This window comes from Phyllostomus hastatus, unplaced genomic scaffold, assembly GCF_019186645.2.
Source record: "Phyllostomus hastatus isolate PE091 unplaced genomic scaffold, TTU_PhHast_1.1 phas_contig_86, whole genome shotgun sequence".
Taxonomy (NCBI): Eukaryota; Metazoa; Chordata; class Mammalia; order Chiroptera; family Phyllostomidae; genus Phyllostomus; species Phyllostomus hastatus.
Genome location: NW_025333977.1, coordinates 81807276 through 81827657, shown reverse-complemented (window position 1 = coordinate 81827657; position 20382 = coordinate 81807276). Strand labels below are relative to the sequence as shown.

General features: G+C 43.6%; 2 protein-coding genes across 14 annotated transcripts in view; one reads left to right on the top strand and one right to left on the bottom strand.

Annotated features, from left to right (window-relative positions):
• The window catches only part of CCDC191 (coiled-coil domain containing 191), an 87548-nt gene extending 75198 nt beyond the window's left edge, over nucleotides 1–12350 (top strand). Inside the window, exons 15-18 of one of the 6 annotated variants that reach the window (XM_045851017.1) lie at nucleotides 3234–3386; nucleotides 3901–4046; nucleotides 4825–4924; nucleotides 12049–12350. In XM_045851017.1, the coding sequence (XP_045706973.1) occupies nucleotides 3234–3386; nucleotides 3901–4046; nucleotides 4825–4924; nucleotides 12049–12198 (549 nt within the window). In that variant the 3' untranslated portion in view covers nucleotides 12199–12350. Of the gene's footprint in view, nucleotides 1–3233; nucleotides 3387–3900; nucleotides 4047–4824; nucleotides 6575–12048 lie in introns of those variants that run through there. The other 5 variants (XM_045851018.1, XM_045851022.1, XM_045851021.1 and 2 more) reach the window with 5 other exon arrangements.
• Nucleotides 6720–19874, bottom strand: ZDHHC23 (zinc finger DHHC-type palmitoyltransferase 23). Of its 8 annotated transcripts, none has more exons than XR_006787138.1 (6): nucleotides 19463–19874; nucleotides 18649–18843; nucleotides 15322–16029; nucleotides 13441–13608; nucleotides 10317–11609; nucleotides 6720–7137 (listed from the first exon to the last, which is right to left on the bottom strand). XR_006787138.1 is itself a non-coding variant. In XM_045851029.1 (6 exons), the coding sequence occupies exons 2-6, from the start codon at nucleotides 18807–18809 to the stop codon at nucleotides 7109–7111; spliced, it is 1242 nt and encodes a 413-aa protein (XP_045706985.1). In that variant the 5' UTR covers nucleotides 18810–18843; nucleotides 19463–19874; the 3' UTR covers nucleotides 6720–7108. The 8 variants fall into 8 exon arrangements, 7 of the variants coding, with proteins under 7 accessions (XP_045706985.1, XP_045706986.1, XP_045706980.1 ...); XM_045851029.1 differs by having other exon boundaries at nucleotides 11434–11609; XM_045851030.1 differs by lacking the exon at nucleotides 10317–11609.
• Nucleotides 19875–20382: the final 508 nt, after the last annotated feature.

Sequence of the window (20382 nt, the reverse complement as noted above, 5' to 3'; positions counted from 1 at the left end):
GTTCCTTCTGGAGGTTCCGGGGGAGGCTCTGTTTCCTTGCCTTTTTAAGCTTCTAACAGTTGCCTGCATTCCATTGCCCATCACCTCTTCCTCAAGTCAATCTAATCACTTCCTGGTCTTCCTGTCTTTCCCTCTGAGGACCCTTTTGATTATATTTAGCACTCTGCCATATAATCCAAGCTAATCTCTCCATTTTAAAAATCCTTCACTTAGGTCCAACTTCTTTGGGACTCTCTGAGCTTCCTGGACTTCCTGGAAGTCTATTTCCTTTGCCACATTGGGAAAGTTCTCCTTCATTGTGTTTTCAAAGAAGTTTCCAATTTCTTACTCTTCCTTTTCTCTTTCTGGCACCCATAATATTTGGATGTTGGAATGTTTAAAGTTGTCCCAGAGATTCCTAAGCCTCTCCTCATTTATTTTGAATTCTTATTTCTTCATTCTGTTTTGGTTGAACATTTATTTCTTCCTTCTGCTCCAAATCGTTGATTTGAGACTTAGTTTCCTTCCCTTCCTGTTGGTTCCTTGTACATTTCTCTTCATTTCACTTTGTACGGCCTTTACCTTTTCCTCTAGAAGCAGCAAGAGAAAAGGAAACAGTTGCCCATAAAGGAGTTCCCATGAGACTATCAGCTGATTTCTCAAAAGAAACCTTCCAGGCAAGAAGGGACTGGAAAGAAGTATTTGAAGTCATGAAAAGCAAGGACCTACATCCAAGATTACTCTATCCAGCAAAGCTATCATTTAGAATGGAAGGGCAGATCAAGTGCTTCCCAGATAAGGTCAAGTTAAAGGAGTTCATCATCACCAAGCCTTTATTATATGAAATGTTAAAGGGACTTATCTAAGAAATAGAAGAAGATAAAAAATATGGACAGCAAAATGAAAACAAACTCATAACTATTAACAACCGAACCTAAAACAAAACCAAAAATGAACTAAGCAAACAAGTAGAACAGAAACAGAATCACAGAAATGGAGATCACATGGAAGGTTATCAGCAGTGGGGCAGGGTGGAAGAATGGAGAAAGGTACAGGGAATAAGAAGCATAATTGGTAAGCACAAAATTGACAGGGTCAGGTTAAGAATAGTACAGGAAATGGAGAAGCCAAAGAACTTACAGGGATGACCCATGTGTGAGTGAGGAGGTGTGCAGGGCATAGGGGAATAAAGGGAGGAATATGGGAGAACTGTAATAGCATAATCAATAAAATTTTTTTTAAATAAAATGCTTCACTTAGTCACATGTGCAAAATCCCTTTTACCATGTAAGGTCACCTATTTACAGGCTCTAGAGATCAAGACAAAGCCATCCCCAAGGGACCACTATTCAGCCTACCACAACAAGATAATAAAATTTAGAACATTACTAATCCTCTCCATCTCTTGCAATTTGTAGATAGGGAGCGGGCTTGCTGAAAGTCACAGAGTGCATTGGTTACAAAGCTAGAGTGGAGGTCCATCTCCCTGCAAGAGTCCTGCCCTGTTCTGGCACACCTTGTGCTATGGTGGGAATCAGAGCTGGATGTAGGTGCCAAGCACCAGTTGAAAGGAAAAAAAATAGAAAAGTAAAACGAAGAGTTCTGGAGAACAGTAAGAGGAAGGACTAACTTCTCACCCATCAGAACTGGCTTTCAGGAAGGGATAGAAAAAAATTAAGGAGAAAGGTCCAGTTGAACAGTTCCCGGGTTGTTTCTGACATGTTCTTCAGAAGGGTTATTTAGCAGTTTCCCTTAAACTCATATGTGCTTGTTAAACAAACAAACAAAGTTAACTTCTGTGACTGAACTCTTTTCTAAGTGGTTTCATTGGTCCAAGTGCTAGCCCCAAAAAGACGGGGCTTGGCGTGTAGAGCCTAAGTCACCAGCATGACCAGATGGAAAGCACAGCATATCCATGGTCCCAGAGTTTCGCCAGCGTTTTTTGTAGGTCCGGTAGTGGGGAGAGGGGAAGAAAGGGGTAGTCTGAAAGAAATTTCATGCTGCATGTAGGCAAAGGGGTCGGAGACGGTAAAGCAGGACCAGCATACAGAAGTGCTCACTCCTGTAGAGTGGCTGTGGGCAATAGTAGGAAAGCACATGTGCAGACAAGCTGAGGCTGCCAGAGTCAGGTGGGGCCCGGATAATACAATCTGTGGCAATAGCCACCGAGAAATGAAGCTAAAGTTCTGACAGGCAACAGAAGGAATGTGAGCGGTCATTAACAGACTGCAGTTCCATCTTTCTCTCACTTTCTGGCCACTGTAATGTAATTCAGAACATCTCTGTATTTTCTCCTCCTCATGCTGTGTTCCATTTAATCCAACAACCACTTTCAGAACTTTTAAGGAACCTTCTGAGCATCTTTTTTCCCCTTTCTGGTTGTTTTCCCAGAGGATGAGGAGAAGGGCAGGGAGGGGGCTGTGTGTTTCTGGCTGCCCTTGCCTTTCGGTTCCCAGACTGCGAGGGGTCAGGACCTGCAGCCTCCTCAGGTGCCACAGAGACCTCCTGGGATGGTCGTTCTGACCAAAGAGTCTGACTGCCCAGGGAGTCGCTCCGGTCAGTCACGTTCACAGTGCTGGGTGGCCAGGCAAGGCCTAGAGGAATGTGCGATTGGAAAGCACCAAGGGGGAAGGGTTTCTTCCTCCTACCTCTTGAAAGAATGTCACTTTTTAAAATCTATAAACTCTGAGTTGTATTATTACTTTGATAGAATGATGCTCTGAGCCTTTTAAATTGGTAAGATATTAAATTATTCATCATGTTATTTTTCTATCAAATGGTTTTGTGGTTTATTGATAATGTCTAAATTTCAGCACTGGTGACAGCTCATTCTACAGAACTAATTGAAAGTATTCATGTTTCCTCAATTAGACAGTGGTTAAGTAAGTACATAAAGAAGAGAGGTTTGTTATGGAGCTGCTGTCTAAGCTCCAACTGAACAGAGAACGTTGCCAGCCACCCACTTCAAAACTCAGTGCAAGTGAAATACTGGCTTTGTAGGTTGTTTATTCCAGTTTCCTAATAACCAGCCAGTTGCTGTGGTCTTCAGGGAGTCGGCACTGAAAGGCTGCACGTGAGATGAATCTCAACCCCCTTATAATAGGGTCAATAGTCAAAGCTGCAGGGACATAGATTATTTTCTCTAGTAACTGCCTGGATGTAGTTTGCAGCATCATTTGCCAAGGGAGTGTGTTTCCTTAAGTGATTTAAGATAAAAGGAATAATTTCCTTTTCTTATTTTAAAAATTGTCCAGGTGGCCAAAGAACATCACTCCTTGGCCCTGCAGAGGAAATGCCTGCTCACCTGGTTGCAGTGCAGTCGGGAAAGCCTGGCGAGGAAGAGGGCCCGGGCCGCCCAGTTTCATTCACAAACATTGCTTAGGAGAGTCATCCGGAGCTGGCTGCAGGTAAGGCCACAGGGACGGGCGTTCGAAATACATGTCTCTCCTCGATGCTGTGTAAAGAAATCAGATGCAACCCAGAATGTGCAGTCATTATGGTTTTTCAAGAACAATGTAAAATAGTCAATCCAAACCACTGCCTTGAAATGAATGTGAAATTTTGAGTTTTTTGTTACTATAGAATCTTAAGCATGTTTCTTTTTATATAATGTTTATCTCTATAAATTATAATGTGACATTAAATCAGCTTTTTATTTTATACTCATCTCTTATCCCATAATTGCTCAGGTGATTTTACTAGAAACCCACCTCCTCAACCTTGTAACTGTGTCTGCCCCTCTGGCTCCATTACTACTTCCTTAATGTGTGACAGAGGGTATTCTTTTTGGCTGTCACGTTCTCTCTTTATGCTTCCAGTGTCCTTTGTTTTGTGTTCGTTCAATCCTTTCTCTTTTGTACTGTTTATTTGCCCTCTTTGTGACACTATTTGTCTCACCTCTGTTCCTTTCCTCATCCCCAGTACCTGACTGAGCTAGAAGAAGAAATACAAAAACTGTGCATACATTTTCTTCAAAAGAAGATTTTCAGAGCCTGGTTTAACATGGTCAGGGAGGCCAAGATCGATTCACAGAGCAAGCACAAGATTGCAGCAGAGCATAGTGACAGGTGAGGTTTTGATCTCTGAGGAAATTCACTCACTGACTCCACAATCATGCTGCAACACATTCTATGCCTGGAACATGTCTGAAAAGATGAGGTGGAGGCTGGGAGGGCTGGGCATTCAGAGGCACCAGGCAGAGGCAGGAGCTCTAGCTCAGCTCCTGACTACGTGGGACTCCAGGTCCCCATCTTTAAAAGGAGGAGGATGCCGCCTTCTCTGCCTCACAGATTTGCACAAGAATAAAACGATGTGCAATGCATGAAACCAATTTAAGCAAATGTATGTATTCTTTATTCCCTGGGGATTAAGGTCATTTGATATATTTTCCTTTTTTTTGTAATTTTAAGTGTTTTGGAAAGAAATGCTCTAAACTGTATTATGCACCTCTTTTGACAATAGACAAATGATCTGTCCTTTTTGGTGACTGGGTGTCATTGCCTATTGAGCACAGCATGGAGGACAGATGCCTCCATGTTCTGCAGTGTGAAGATTGTCCTGTCTGCAGAGACATCATCTTCCCCCAGGAGGTTTCCCTGACCTCCTGTGACTGTCAGTCCCTCCCACCCACTTGTGTTGCTTACTTTTCTTTTTTTTTTTTATTGGGTCCTTTTCCATTCCTATTCAGTCCTTTCATTTTCTTTACAGTATTTCTCAGTCTGATTCCAGTTGTGATTTCCATGCCTTTTTTATATGTTTTATGTATGTATTATTATTATAAGGTTTTTAATGTGGAAAGTCAACTTCCCCTTAGTATTTCACATTTTGTCCTTTTTACTCTTAAAGGAGGATTCTCTGGATCACACTTCAGACATGGAAGAAGTTTGTACAATTCAAGAAAGAAGAAAGAGTGAGAGAAGAAAGGCGACAGCAACTCCGTAAGAAGGTAGCTGAAATTCTGCCTGACTTCCAGGTGCCGCCCCACCTTGACCCTTGACTCCTGACCGTGCTGGCACGCGCACAGCCCTCGTGTAGGGGGTCCTTGGTGCGGGGAGCACCAGCCAGCGTGCTTAGGCCAGGAATGTCCATTGGTCCACAGCACATCCATATCACTCCCACCCACACACACACACATCTGGCTGCTTATGTTCTATCAGATACTCCTGGATCACAGGGATTACTTTTGAATTTGCACTTCATTCTTTTATTTCTCTTGGGTTGCTAATCAGTTCACTAAAGCATTTATCACAGCAGGATCATCCGAAGAAACTGTTCCTGTTCCACTGTTCAAATGCATCGTATGTATTTTTAGCATCATAAACTTTACAAAGGACGAGTGTTTGCTTGCCTGAGCTTGTGGGGGAAAATGTGTCCTTACAGTTTAACGTGACTTGTTGACAAATGTAACTTTAATTAAATAGAAATTAAAAGTAGTGAGTACATAGAAAAGGAACCCTACACAGTCAGGCATCTAATACCTTCGTATCAGCAACAGGCATTCTGCCAGACTCCATCCTTTTTGCCCACCCCGATGGAAAACTGTGTATCAAAAGGCACTGTATGCGCTTGCTGCAAGGGTAACAGTGTCTCCTAATTTCAGAGAAATTGGGGCACCAAAAAACTGCTTTTCTGTGTACCTAATAAGCAGCAAGGGAAAGCCAGCAATCTGTTAAAATGTCTGTTCATGCTCCCAATTGCAACTTCTAAATAGTACTTGATCTGGCTTCTAGATCTCAGCTCAGCTTGATCTGTGTGTCAAGATATTTATCTTGAATTCAAAACATGTTTTAATCTCTAAGATGCTAAAGACTGTAAGGACAATCCCTTCTGTGAACTGAATTATCTGCAAGAAAAGTATCTCATTGCAAAACACATTTACTCCAACAATTTCAAGTAGTAGGTAAATGCACACAGTAAAACAAGAACCTCCCTTGCAGCCCTGAGGCAACTATTATTTAGTAAATTGAAATTGAGTTGATAAATTCTTTGTGTTCAGTAAATTGTTCTCGTGTCTTACTTCCTAGAAGGGCTGTCTAGCTATACCACCGGCAAGATGACTTCTATCCTTTTTTCTAGGGAAGATGTGATTTACTCAGACATGACAAAATATCCTATATTGAACTTTATTTCTTCTGCAATATCCCTGTCTGCACACCTTTTCCTTTAGTATGATTATACAGTTGTCATCTGAGAACTCTTTTTAAGACTAACAGCCACTAAAGAAAATGGGACTAAAAGTAACTCTTTAATCTCTTTCCACCTAACCCACTGTTCATACTTAATTGTATGTAGTAGTTAGAGAATATTGGCTATTATTGGCACCCAGAACTCAAATACCAATTTTATTTTAGTACCAAGACTCATAAACTTTAAGTTTTCTCTCAAGTTTTCTTTTAATTCACCGCAAGCATCATTGAGTCTTTAAGCAGGCCACATTCTGATTAAGCCAGTGAGAACTTTTTACCTACTTATAGAACCTTCTAAAGAGACATAAGGAAAAAACTTAGTAAATGACCTCTTTGTTGCTGGGCTATCTTAAAGATACAATTTGAAATGTTACTGCTAACAAAATGCCCAGTAAGCAGTATCTGGCCTGCAAAACTGGAAAAGTCATCACCAGGAAAGTGAGTTTTAGGTGCACAGGCTGGGGCCATCCACTGGGCCAGAGAGAGGACCCAGCTACAATGCAGGCTTTTCTGAAAGCAAAGGCATTCAGGAGACCTACCAAGAAACACCAACTATTTTCGTTGAAGAAAGCACTTTATTTTCCATTTAAATAACTTGGTCACAGTACATTGTTTTACATAAATGGCAGTAATTTTTTTAAATCTCCATTTGAAAGGCCTTGTGTCTGAGTCTGAGGTGATAAGACGTCATGAATACAAGTATAAAAACAGTGCAAAATGTTTAGCCTACAGCTTCTAGAGTTGGCTTCAGAAATCCCCTGCAATGTTGCTGGGCCAGTTACATTAAATATTAAATTTAATGTTAAGTAAACATTCCTGGGTTTCCTTTAGTTGATAATATCAGGCCCAGAAACCTAATCAAACGAAAAGACTCGAAAGCCCTAACAACTCCGACCATCCAATCACCCAGACCACTGGATCGAAGTTGAGCTTCTTGCAAGTTCCTAATATGGCATCTTGTCAGTGACGCCATCTGAAAAAAAATACAGGATTTTAGTTGCATCAACAACTAGAATAGATCTGGTTTTAAAGCTGTGCCTTTAAAGATGAATTTTCTGGAAGTGGAAGGTACCATCAGGAAGCCTAGAGCAGTAATAAGTCACAAGCCCAACCTGGAAATAGCCACAACCTCCAGGAACTCTCTCTTCATTGAGCATTCAGTCTGTGGCCAGCGGCTAATACTACAGTGAAACACTTAGTGCCAGCTGGAGTAGGGAGAACTGTCCATTAGCAACAGGATCAAATTTAGCTGATTTGACAAGTTTATATTAGTTACAGCAAATATGTACGACATACTGAGTTTTATTCAGCATTAAGTTAAGCCCAGCTCTCATTCTCCCTTGCACCACCTTTGCAATGTTTAATACAAAATGGTGCACTTGTCAAGCTGCTGATGAGAAAACCAGATTCCAAACAGGTGCCTCAAGGAAAAGTTTCTCTCATCCACTGCGTATGTGAGGAAACTCTCTTTTAAAATTCAGGGGACCAAAATATGGCTTAAATAAAGTCAAGTCATATAAACCTGCTTACCTAGTTTAGAGAGACCCTTAAATCTGACAAAACATTAATTTTTTTTAAAGATTTACTTATTTATGTTTAGAGGGGAAGGGAGGGAGAAATTATGTTTAGAGGGGAAGGGAGGGAGAAACAAAGGAAGAGACACATCAATGGGTGGTTGCCTCTTGCGCAACCCCTACTAGCCCACAACACAGGCATGTGCCCTGACTGGGAATCGAACCAGCAAACCTCTGGTTCCCAGTTCGGCACTCAATCCACTGAGCCACACCAGCCAGGGCCAAAACATTAATTTTTAAACATCCTTGTTAAAACTGCTTCTATGTCATACTTTTGCTTACATTAGTTGAGTTTTATAATAAAAATCTAATGTCCTACTCAATGGAAATTTGGTATATTAAGCACTTGTGAATATTACAATGAGCCTTGTGTTTTCTGGCAGTGGAAGATTCTAGTATGGAAAGTTTTCTCTTGCTAAAAATATTCAAAGTACCAAGGACTACTGCATAAGAGAAAGTCTGTAGCAGCCTTTCTGCTAGGCAGATGGTACAGTGGAAGACAACCATCACTTCATTCACCAAAAGAAAACGCTGCTTGGATAGCACAGATTCACAGTGTTCTACTCACAGACACACAGGTGGCTGAGGTGACACAAGCAGCACAGTGTCCCTGAAACACACTTACAGCTCGACTTGAGCAGCATCAGAGAAACCCAGCAAAGAGCCGTTGTTATGATCAGCTCAAGTCAGGTGGGCCCAGCTCTAACCACAGAATACTCTTAGGTGTCATAAGAAACATTTTAAACATTGAAGGATTTTCTCCCTTCATGCAATTCTGCTCCTTAACTATTTCTCCACTGCATCTCTCAAATAGACCCATTTCGCTTTCCCAGGAATAGTACACCCGGCAAGACAGCAATGCTGATTAGAATACAGTCGATCATTTACTAAACTCCACACTCAGTGTGTTTAGTAACAGAGGCCAAGTCTATGGGGGGAGAGAAGGGGACCCACTTATTTGGAATTATGTGGGTAGCATGCTCTTAGGGACCACAGACACTGGCATGGAGTTTGCAGGGCAGCTCCCCATGGCCACCGCTAAATGTTTCTCTGGGGCTCACTGGCTCACAGAGGCTTTGTCCTTTAGAGGACATGGTCCCTGCGATGGTTTCAGAGCATAAAAAGCTCAAAAAGTCTAGGAGTGTAGGCCAAGGGTGTCCTAGAGCCTACAGAGCACTTCTCACCGAGAGCTGCTTGTTTGCTCTCCTTTCGGTGCAAATACTTCAGTAGACTTTTACCCCCCAAAAAACCACTGAGATTTTCAAAGGTTTGAGCTTTGTTCTGTAAACTGCCAATCATGACATCCTCAAGGAACTTAAAATAAGCCTCTGACTTCCAATAAGCCAGAATTATATACGAGGAGTCCTTCCTTACCCAAAAGAGGGACACCGAGTCCCTCTTTTATGTGGCTTTAAAGATGATGACATTCCCATTCTCTCAAATGACTGATCTTTCTGGTGGGACTCATCATGTCATATTTTGATTGTTTTTAAAGATTTGACAAGAGGCTAAAATTACTGACTATACTAACGTTTCTATGAATGTTATTATCAATTGTCAGACAAACAGAGTTGGGATATATCTGGTATTCAAGAGACTACAGCTAGAGATTTCTGGCCACATGTTGTCCTTGACATTATTACTGTCTCTCTTCTGGCAAACCCCCACAGGAGGGAGTTAGTTATATCAGATCCAATGTTAATTCCAAATGAATGCGTGACTCTGGGCCAGGGAGAATGCCTCAGTGGAGAAACCACAGACTCAGCTAACACCCCCAGACTTGCTGTTTGGCTCACCCCAGCGGCCTATCATGTGTTAAACCATCTCCGGGGAGAGCACCGACAAGCTGTCTTACGGACAGCTTCCGTTAACGGCAGGACTCGGTGCTAGCTGCACGGGGGAGCGTGGCAGGAAGTAGCACTGCTTCCTCTCAACATTTATAAACCTCTTGTTGCAGCAGTATGCACAGAGAGACTGAAAAACCTGGCAATGTTGCCTCTATATTAAGCTACAAGCCAAGGCAAATTTAAGGACCATGAATTGCTGTTGGGACTGAAAAAAGAAAAAGAAAAAAACTTGACTTGGCATGGTAAACACACAATACAATATACAGATGGTGTGTTATAGAACTGTATGCCTGAAACCTATATAATTTTATTAACCAGTGTCACCCCAATAAATTCAATAAAAAAGATAAAAGTACAAAACCAAGAGGGGTTCCCCCCATCTGAAATTGCCTCATCTTAATTCTATGGCAGAATAGATCCATTATATGTAAATATTTAATTATTTATAAACTTTCAGTTTTGAGATATGATTAAAGAAACAACTTGGTATTTTAGGAAGAACTAGGGAAGAACAGCAATCCATTAATTCCTGGAAACCACACACATGACCCTGTTTTTTCTCTCCTGGTGAGATACTTTTATCCAGGGAAAGGTGAATGAAAAGTCATGTGCAAGGTAAGAGGGAAGATGTCAACCAACCCCTCAAATTGGGTCCATGCCAGAATAATGTGAATACTAGACGTGGATTATTGCAACTCAGCACTATAGCTGACAGTGTCTGAATCACTTACATGAATCAAAATCATCACGCCCTTGACAGTAGCCAGCCACCCCCTACCCAGGAAAGAGAGTGGTGTTCCCTGTAGGGGTGTCTGTTTTCCTCTTCCAGTCGTCGTCACGCGTGTGGCTACCACCTTATCAGGTGAGACATGGAAAGAGGCAAAAACATTAATGCCTACTGGAGTTATTGAGACTAAATCTAAACAACAATGCTTAAGAAGAAAACAAAAACTCATCACCTAAACTCATGACCACTGTACATTATACCAGCAATAATTATAACTGGCATGAACTCCGCTTTCGAGATTAGGCGACAGTGTAAATCCATCTGGTCATCTCCTACCCTGTTTGAGTAGTTAATGTCTAAGGCTTCCAAAAGAGAAATTCCTGTAACTGTACAACATGATATTCGGGGATCTTTTTTTTACTCTGAAATGCTGAAAAGCATTTAATAACATTGACTTAAATATTCTGACCTACAAACTATTTTTTTTTCAGTCTTGGGATTTTCCTAATAATGCTTCATACCTCTGTGGGGCTTTCACTATTTCTCAGTGCTTTCCACATACCTCATCCCTCCCATGCCCCTCATGACCGCTGTGAGGCCGCCAGGGTGGGCACCGGCACCCCACCCAACACATGAACCTGAGATTCGGGGAAGTGACTCAACTAAGGGTCACATGGCTATTAAGAATTAAAAGAGGGACTAGAAACTATCCTAATCCAAAACTCTTTCTCCTATACTAAGGGATGGGAATTGCTTGTCAGTTTGTGCGTTAGTAATCCACATCCATTTCGACTTCTTGTGACTGAGCTCTTAACAAGGTGGCTGGAAAGGCACGGCTCTACTTGTACTGCTTCAACATAAAAATCTCTTTTATGTTGTAAAGTCAGAAAAGTTCATTTCTCCAGTCCAGTCTCTAAACCTGAGCGTGGCCCTACGATGCCTTTAAGAGACGAGGGATAAAAACAACACCCTGCGTGGACAGTGAAGTGCACAACTGAAGGACACAGAGGGAGCCGCCCAAAAGGCACTTCAGACGATGTCCTCAGCGGGGTCGTGCAACGGACGAGCGCCCAGGGTGGAGAACTGGTGCCAGTTCCGCAGGAAGCCCCGATTGTACTGGCCTGTGTCCACGATGAGCCCACACAGGAGCCGGCGCCCCGTCTTCTGTCGAAGGGCCTGCTGCACTTCCCTCTCAGTCACGTTGTAACTGATGTTTATCAGCTGGATCAGGAAGATGTAGGCCATGCCCACTGTGACGATCACCGAGTACCACACGCAGGTGAAGGACAGCGCTGAGCTGGGGAGGGGGGATGGGCAGGTCAGGGCTACGGATGTGTGCGCATTCAGAAGCCTGTCCCTGTCCTGACAGCTTACACATGAAGCACTTACTCCAGAGCACTTTGGCGCCTTTCCCAATTATCCCACTGGAAGATGATTTTCTATCCACAAAACAATAACCTGCTTAAATTATAACTATTACCATGTCCTATTTTAATTTTTAGTGCCTCTTTTTCTAGTACTTTATACTAGAATAACAAGGACTGTTTCCTGCATTTTGTATCCCCCACACAACCAACACAGTGCCTGACATAATAGGGTTCAAAATCCGTTTGCTGAATGAATAATTCCTCATTTGTTCTCCTAACTCAGGAGAAAATGAAGGCTCCATGAATTAGCTGTAAACATCCTCAAGGAAGCTGTGGGTGGGAAGTTCTTAATTTCCATTTTTTTTTCAGTCCAATGTTGATGAGCACAAATACAGAGACAACTCCCAACCCCAGAGGCCCTTTGCATGTGAGATGTGCGGGAGCCCCATCGCATTTCAAGTTCTGCTTCCTAAAGCCAAACCACCACACAGGACACGAAAGCTCCTTTCAGCTCATTAATAAGACTGGGAAAAGAGGTTACCAATCAATGTCTGCCAGCTGATTATTTTCATTCAAACATTTGCAAATGAGTTAGGTGGAAATAAATTCATTCAGAACCTTCATTTCTTAAGCCAAAAGGGCCTCAGAGATGGTTAAATCACTGTAAAGATGAGGTGATGTGAATCACCCATACAGAGCAGTGAGAACCAATGGCAGGACTATTTTGTTTAAGTGGCCCACAGAAAGTCGACAAAACTCAGGTTTTGTAACATACAGACATGCTCTGCTCTAGGACATTTGTCTCCACATACTAAGAATAGTAGTTACAGAAGAATTTCAGTGTTGCTGAAGAATTTCACAACCTACTGAAACTCACAACATGGGGGGAAAAAGGAACTCACCTCCAAGGAGGAGGCCCAGTCTATTCTAATGATGCCCATAAATGTCTAGATGTACATGGCAATGGGGGAGATCTGTCCACAGACTAATAAAAACGAATACCTGCACAGGGACACTATGGAGATAAGGCAGGGACTGTTCTGAAAACAAACAGAAGAAAAGGACCATGGGGCAGAACTGCCTCAGCTTCAGACCACGGACAGCACTGAGCACCCACACCAGAGAGAAATGGGGGAGGGAACCAAGAACACAAGCAGGGGGAGCCTGTGGCTTTCAGCAGGAGTGGCTCAGGCCAAAGCTGAAAAATGCCAGCTTCGCCCAAAGTGTGCAAATCTTCACAATATAGAAACATGCCCAAAAGAACAATTCAGAAGGAAATTTTGACCTAGATAAGTACAGTAATCATGAGTGGTAATTAAAAAAAAAAAAAAGTAGAACAGGAAAAACCAACAGAGGCTGAACAGAAAAGAAAGGTTAGATTGTAAGCACGTTACAAATTAAGACTGGGCTAAAAAGTCCCAGAAAGCAGCAATAAAGTGAAGAGATTGCTGATATTTATGACAAAATGGATTGCTAGTTTCAGTTTCACTGTCCCTTGCTTGGACATGTGAGTGGTCAACTGACCCCTGCAGTCCCTGATGAAGCCTGGTGGTCCTGCTTGTGCATTACGACTTCCTCATTTTTAAGGGCAAGGATCCTTTTGACATCACCCTAGAAAAACGCACCTATCCACTGCACAATTTTGTTGGCAATTTCAGGGATATCCAAAAGCCCTATAATCTGTCCTGTGTTTGGGTTGAGAGTTCCTAACCATAGTAGCAAATCATAGCCCCTTCCAATAGTGGCAACTTCGTACCTCACCTGTAATTTGCATATACTCCAGGACAATAGAAGAGAGCGGTGAAGACACTTCTGTCCCTACAAATGGTGTCCAGTGTCAGCGTGATCCCATACACGGAGGTGAGCAAGAACACCAAAAGCGCAAGAATGAATGCTTGATGATTTGATTCTCCAACGCAGCTATTTATCCTCAAAACAGCACAGGGGGATACAAAAGGAAACACGTTTTAGAAAGTTCTCTATATAACTCAGATAAACAAAAAGGCTTTTAAAACAGGAATGGTGTAAATATCAGTTATCAAAAAGTTCTTATTTTTCAATCTGAGGGCATTAAAATCTTGCCCACTGAGAAATAAATGTAGTCTGTTAGTCTCTGCTCTTTACAAAGTGAAATCATATCATCAGTTTAAGGACAAGACTAAGTAAAAAGCCAGACCTGGCTAACAAATCTTTCTAAATATTAATAAATGAAGTCTATCACCCAACTATGAAGAGAATTAATACTGTAATCATTTACAGAAAGGGTGATGACAGAGTTGTGAAAACTTAAAAATGCTAAATCTGAAGTATTACACAGCATCAGAAAATGTTAAATATATATTAATAAAAAGATCCCTGGAGATTAGAAACATGGGATGGAGACCAACGCCATGATGGGCAGACCACTAGTCAGGTAAGAAGAGTTCGTGTCACGGCCATTTGTAGGACAGCATGTGCAGAGACACCAGGATGCCACAGGAGGCAGAGGCCTTTTGGGTGTGACTGTCAGGCCTTCTGCAAACCAGTACTTGTAAATGGGCCACACACTCAGAGAGAGAGAGAGAAATAAATGACAGAAGTAGAAAATCTAAAAATGAAAATATCTGTTTACTCCTTAAGACAACGCCCCAGAAAAGAGCTGCGCCCGTACCTGAGGTCCACCCCAACATCCTCCTGGCCCTTCTGTACCTCACGCGCCCCCCCTGAGGTCCCCTTCTGAGAGGGAGGTATGCTACATAACCAGATCCTAGTCATAAAATGCGTACTCACTGACCTTGAATGCTTTAAGAGCAATAAAATTGCAAACATGAATTAATTTCACCCCCTTTAGTTTAAGATGTATTCAGTAACCCTAGCCGAGCAGGTCAGTTGGTTGGAGCATCGTCCTGATGCACCAAGGTTGCAGGTTTGATCCCTGGTCAGGGCACATGCAAGAATCAATCAGTGAATGCATAAATAAGTGGAATAACGAATCAATGTTTCTCTCTCCCCTCCCCCACCTCTAAAATCAATGGGTAAATTTAAAAAAAATTTAAATTTACTCAAGATGTAACATTAACAGTTGCACTTTGTATCATATAGGCCTTCCTATGTCCTCATTTGTCAATGGCCAGCAGGTATGTACCCAAAAAGCCCATTTCTCTACCAATAACCAGATAGGGAGCTATCTGGCAGGACCTTACCTCAACGATGTGGACAAGAAATCATCAGTAGCATCAGAAAGAACTATTAAGGATGTACGGTTAGGACAAAAGGGTCACCTAAAAATAGGGGAACACTTGCTTGAATTGTGTTGTAAAGGAAATATGGCTATACTGATTTTGATAAATTACTGTTTTTTAAATTACTCAACTCTAGATGCTTCTCTTTTAGAAAAGAGAAGATAAATGAGGGGCAGCTCAAAAGAGAATAGCAAAAAAGGGAAAACGAAAAATCACCTTCAGGAAATGACTGTGAAAGAACTAAATCTGTGAAACTTGGAAAAAAACGGTGACTAAGTGGGAACACCCTAACAGCCCACAGATATCTACAAGATGTAAGGCTGAGAAGGAGAAAGATCTCAGAGTGATACAAAGGAAGATCAAACATGGCGAGTCTCACGTGAATTTACACTTTGCAAGCCTCCAAATTTTTCCCACATACCAGACACAATGATGATCCATCCTCCTCACACAGATGCCACATATCCGGCAATGCCACGCCCGGGCTGGTCGCACCAGCTGGCACTTGGCACACCAGTCATCCTTCACCTTGGTGGGGCTTCCTGCCAACAACCTGGCAGAGTCCTTCTGATCATCCTTCAGCGTGCGGTTGTTGAGAATGCCCATCACATCTGTGCCGGGGAACCCTTTGGTCTTCTGCCCTTTTCCATTCAGGCACTCAATTTGGCTGCTGCCTAGAGATCTGTCCCTGCTTGCTGGATTTCTGAGGTAGCCTGGATTCTTCTTGGCTCTGTACAAAGCTAATAGGATCAGAAATAACCCGCAGGTAAGAAGAGCCAGCTGAGTGGGCCCCACACGCCCTTTAGGGACCACTTCCTGCAAGAACACATAGTACATGTAGCCCAGAGAGAAGAGCCCAAGGCTCAGGAAAAACAGAGTCTGTTCTTTCCTTCTGTGAGTGAGGTAGTAGTACCACAGGGCCAGCACAGGAAGGGAGGTCAAAACCACCACCCCCAGGAGGAAATGCCAGGAAGCCACTCGGAGGAAGACAGGCAGGAGGATGAGAGGGGGAATGATGCTAATGTTAACTTTTTTGGCTCCTCTAAGCCAAGGAATTCGGAGGCGATCAGAGATTGTATCCATGATCCTTTCGCAAGTCTCCGGCCGCACAGACTTACACGTAATCCATCTATTCAGAAAGAGCAGAAAGAGAAGACACCTCACATGAGTTTGGTGAATTAAAAACCACTGAACACTGTAGGCCAAACAGCAGGATAAATGATAAAAAGAAGCCAAAGGCCAAGTAATCTACTTTCTGATTACTAAACATGCTAATTTCAAATTCATGTGTCATTTCTAAATATGGACCAATAGATAATGTTTAGATATTTAACAGTTAAAACCATTTTTCCATGAAACAAATATGTATGAGGGGGGAACCCCCCAAAATGGAATTTATAAATAATTGTATATTTATTCTTACATGTTTAAATTTCAGTCACCTTCAAAGTACTCTCCATTTGATGCAATATACTTATCGAGGCATTTTTTTCCACTGCTTAACACAGTTTTTGAACTGATTGATTCTGATGTCTTTTAGTGTTTCTGCCATTTTTTGTTTCACCTCTTCCACATCGGCAAAGTGTTTCCCTTTGAGGACTTTTTGCATCCAGAGAAACAAAAAAAAAGTCACTTGTGGCAACATCAGGTGAATAGGGAGGGTGGGCCAAGGGGTTCATGCCATTTTTGGTAAAAAACTGAACCCTCAGCGCCATGTGGGCAGGTATCTGTAATCACCCATCATGAAGTGGGCAATGGCATTGAAAGAGTCTTTAAAAAAATTCACTGAAACCAATGCAGGCTCTTACAAGGAAGTCTGTACTAGAAGGGGCCCACCCTCCAGAAGATAACTCTGGTTTTTGGGGTCCGACCTCATATAAATACACACATTCCCTACAAGTACTGTTTACCCTTGGGTGGGTACAGACACATAAAAGTCTTTAAAAAATTCACAATCCAGTTGTGAAGACAACATGGGATCAAGAATTATTAGGACCCCCTTTTCACTTTACTGGTTGGACTTATCCTTTTAAAACTCAAGCAAATTCGGTATTCATCTTGTACCCTGTCAGAGGAAACAAACTGAAAAAAAAATTATTAGGTAAGTGACAAAGCCACAAAATCACCCAATGAACTATTACGGTCAAACACCATAAGGAATGGTCAAAGGACGGGTCGTTAGAGGGGTGTTTGTGGGAAAGCTGGGATCTGTACTCAACCTTGACAGCTGGCTAGCATGTGTACACGTGGAGAGGAAAGGAAGGATGTGTTCCAGTGGACAGACTTGGGTATGGCACAAAACCTGTCCTGGGCCCAGGGATAAACCAGTTCAGCAGGGACAGGGGTCTGTATGGGGAAAAAAGGAGGTCGAACTACTATAAGTCAAATGACTGAGCTTGGAGGACACACAGCATTGTTGACGTTTTTTGCATACTTAATGCTAGTAAGGAAAGGGATGGTTTAAGGAATGATCACACTGATTTTAGACAAAAAAAGTAGGGCTAGAACTTGGAAGTGGGAGATAACTATATGGAAGTCATCAGAGCAGCAGGAGAATGGAAATGCAGGAAGCCTATGTCCAGAGAAGTATATGGAGAGAGCAAAGGCAAGAACTCAAAGACAGCCCAGGTCTCAAGGGCTGGGAGGGAGGAAGAGTTAGAAAGTTAATGGAAAGGCTGCGGTCTTGAGTGATGGAGATTATGGAAGTAGCATCACTTATTTCATTAGCACAAAGTGCTCCATTTTCTCTTGGATTTTAGACTAAGTCTAAAGAACCCATATTTAATGATATCTATAAAAAAGATAACAGACACTGTTAAGTAATAATTACAAAGGGGTTACGAAGTATTCAAGTGTCAAGGTTGGTACTAGACCACAGTGGTCCCCAAGAATGCTGTTCATGCTAGATTAATACACCAAGCTCTAAGTCAACAATTTACCATTGCAATGACTTTTTAAGCAGAGTAGCTATTAATGGGAAAAGTAAAAGCAAGTTTCCAACATCCTTATTCTTCCCACATTATGTCTTCCATATGGCAACAATTTTTAAATATATTACTAAGAAACTGGATAAAAACCAGGTTATCATTGTTTGATACAAAATTGTTTCAGTGATGTTAAAAATTATCTTTCTGGATAGTAATACCCGTCACTTAGATTAACAGTAAAAATAAAAGCCAGATACAATAGCATCAGACAAAACAGTGTTACCACTCATATTGGAAATAGCCAGTCCAGAAGAGGGACCTTCCCTCTAGCTGTATTTCCTCCCCAGAAACAAGGGGTGGGACCAGTTCCAAAAGCAGAAAAATGATCTTTCAACCCTCAAGGCCCTTTTTAGTCAGGTGCAGTTCAATCCCACACAGTCTCTAAATGCTGAGATCCCATAGAACATAGGAATTTTCTGGTACCATGTTCATTTAAAAATTACAGATTCTGCTGGGCTGCATTTTATTTTTTATACTTTTAATTTGCCTACTATCCCTTTATCTGCCTGTTCTTTCCATCTTCTCCCTTTAAACGAAAAATAAGGACCTAGTAAACTGAGCTGAACAGTCAATTGTGCACGACTGAGTAATCCATCTTTATAAAATCAGTACCCTTGACACAGAAGACAACTCTCAATTTTAGATCTTTGGAAACAGAATCAAGAGGAAATTCTAGTGTCCTGGATGGCTAAACTGAAAGTATACATGGCAGTTTTCAAAAGGGTCAACAGGGTCAGCATCAAGAAACACTCTGCTCTTACCTATCACACCCTTCATCCAGATCTTGGCAATCACACAAACAAGCAGCCACGTGGTTTTTTTCCCCATTTCGATCTATGTACTCGCAGCAACACAGGGGCTCCAATTCAGGTTCTTCCTCTTTGTTTTTCTTCACTGCCTTCAAACTGCCCTTCTGTGTCATGATTCTCACCTGTCACCATGAGGTGTAAGAAGCCCTCAGAAGGTAAAAGAGGAAAGAACACAAGTCACATCTTGTAAACACATTCACGCCTCTCTCTCTCTCTCTCTCTGATCAACAGCCAACGCCTGAGAAACCAAAATTGAGAAGTGGGTGAGGGGGGTCCCATTTTCATCAGGCTTTTCTGACTCGGGTTGGCTAGAGAGAGAGCACTACGGCTCTAGGGGCTTGGAGCCGCCTTCACCTCCCCATCCCATCCAGAACAGGCTATTGGGCACCAGCCGTTCCCATGGCGACAGCCGACCACGCTACCCCGGAAAGCCGGGACGCCGGTGCCTACGCGACCCTGCGGGTGCCGGCCGAGAAGGGCTGAGCGGTCCCGCCCGAACCTGGGTGGGGATGGATAGTCACCCTCGGGGCTGCGGGCACAGACGTAGCATGTGTCCGCTGGGGAGGGCGAACGCTCCCGGCTGCAGGGGCCAGCGACGCGGCTCCGAGGAAGTCACCAGGTGCGCGGGTAGCGCTCCAGGTCTTCGGCCAGCCCTGTTTCTCCAGCCCCGCGCAGAGCTCGCCTCTCACGCCCCCACCAATCGTGAGGACGTGGGCGGGCCTTGAGCGTCGCCCCGCCCGAAGAATGACCTTGGAAGGGAAGTTACCTGCTCTCCGGGGCGGAGGTGCAGAGGCAACTATTGCGGAGGGAAAAGGGTCCGCTCCCTCGGAGACGCAGACGCGTTGCCTGGATCTCTGCAGCGCTCCCGGCGTGACGGCCGGAGTCTCGGAGACTCCAGCTCGGCTCCGCCGAGCCGTCGCCGCCCACCTGTGACCGCAGCCCGCCGTGGCCCGGGCGGTGCGTCCACCTCCCCACGCCGTCCCCGCCCCCTCGCGGCCGCCCGGGCTCCCCGCGACAGTCCGCGCGCTCTTCCGGGTGCCCCGCCCCCGGCTCCGGGGATCCCCGCCCGCCCGCACGTGCACCGCCCACCGCCGGGCACTGCCGGCTCGCGAGGCCCTTCCCTTGTCCCGGAGCTCTGCCCCTGCCAGGACTAGAAGAGCAGAAGACCCGCTCCAGCGAGCTAGTCCCGACGGCGGGGTGAAGGGCTGGTCCGCACCTCCGCCCCGCCCCAGAGGCGCCGCCACGACCCTTTCCCGCCCGGCAGTAGCCAACGAGCGACACGTAGGCGGGGCAGCTTCCGAAGCTCCAGTCGGGGGAGGGGTGGAGACGGAAATGTGGGAAACCTGAGAACCCTGAGGTTTTCCCTAGTACTTGAAACCCGTGGGTGTGCCACCGCTTGTTCAGACGCCTGCTACAGGCTTTGGGAGAGCTCTCCACCGCCAAAGGTTACTGAGGTACCGCCCCAAATTATCTAACCTTCTCTTAAAAGCCCAAAACTGCCCGTGACTGGTGATTTTGCTTATTTTTTTATTTCTGGTGAGCAGGCACTACATTAGACCCGCAGGCCTATGTAGAGTTCTTGTTTTCAGTAGTAAGCATGTTTGAAATGAAACTGTTCTAAAACGACAGTCCTCTTCGGTTTTATTCTTACCCAGAATTTTAAAAAGAGTGTAAGCCCATGTACCG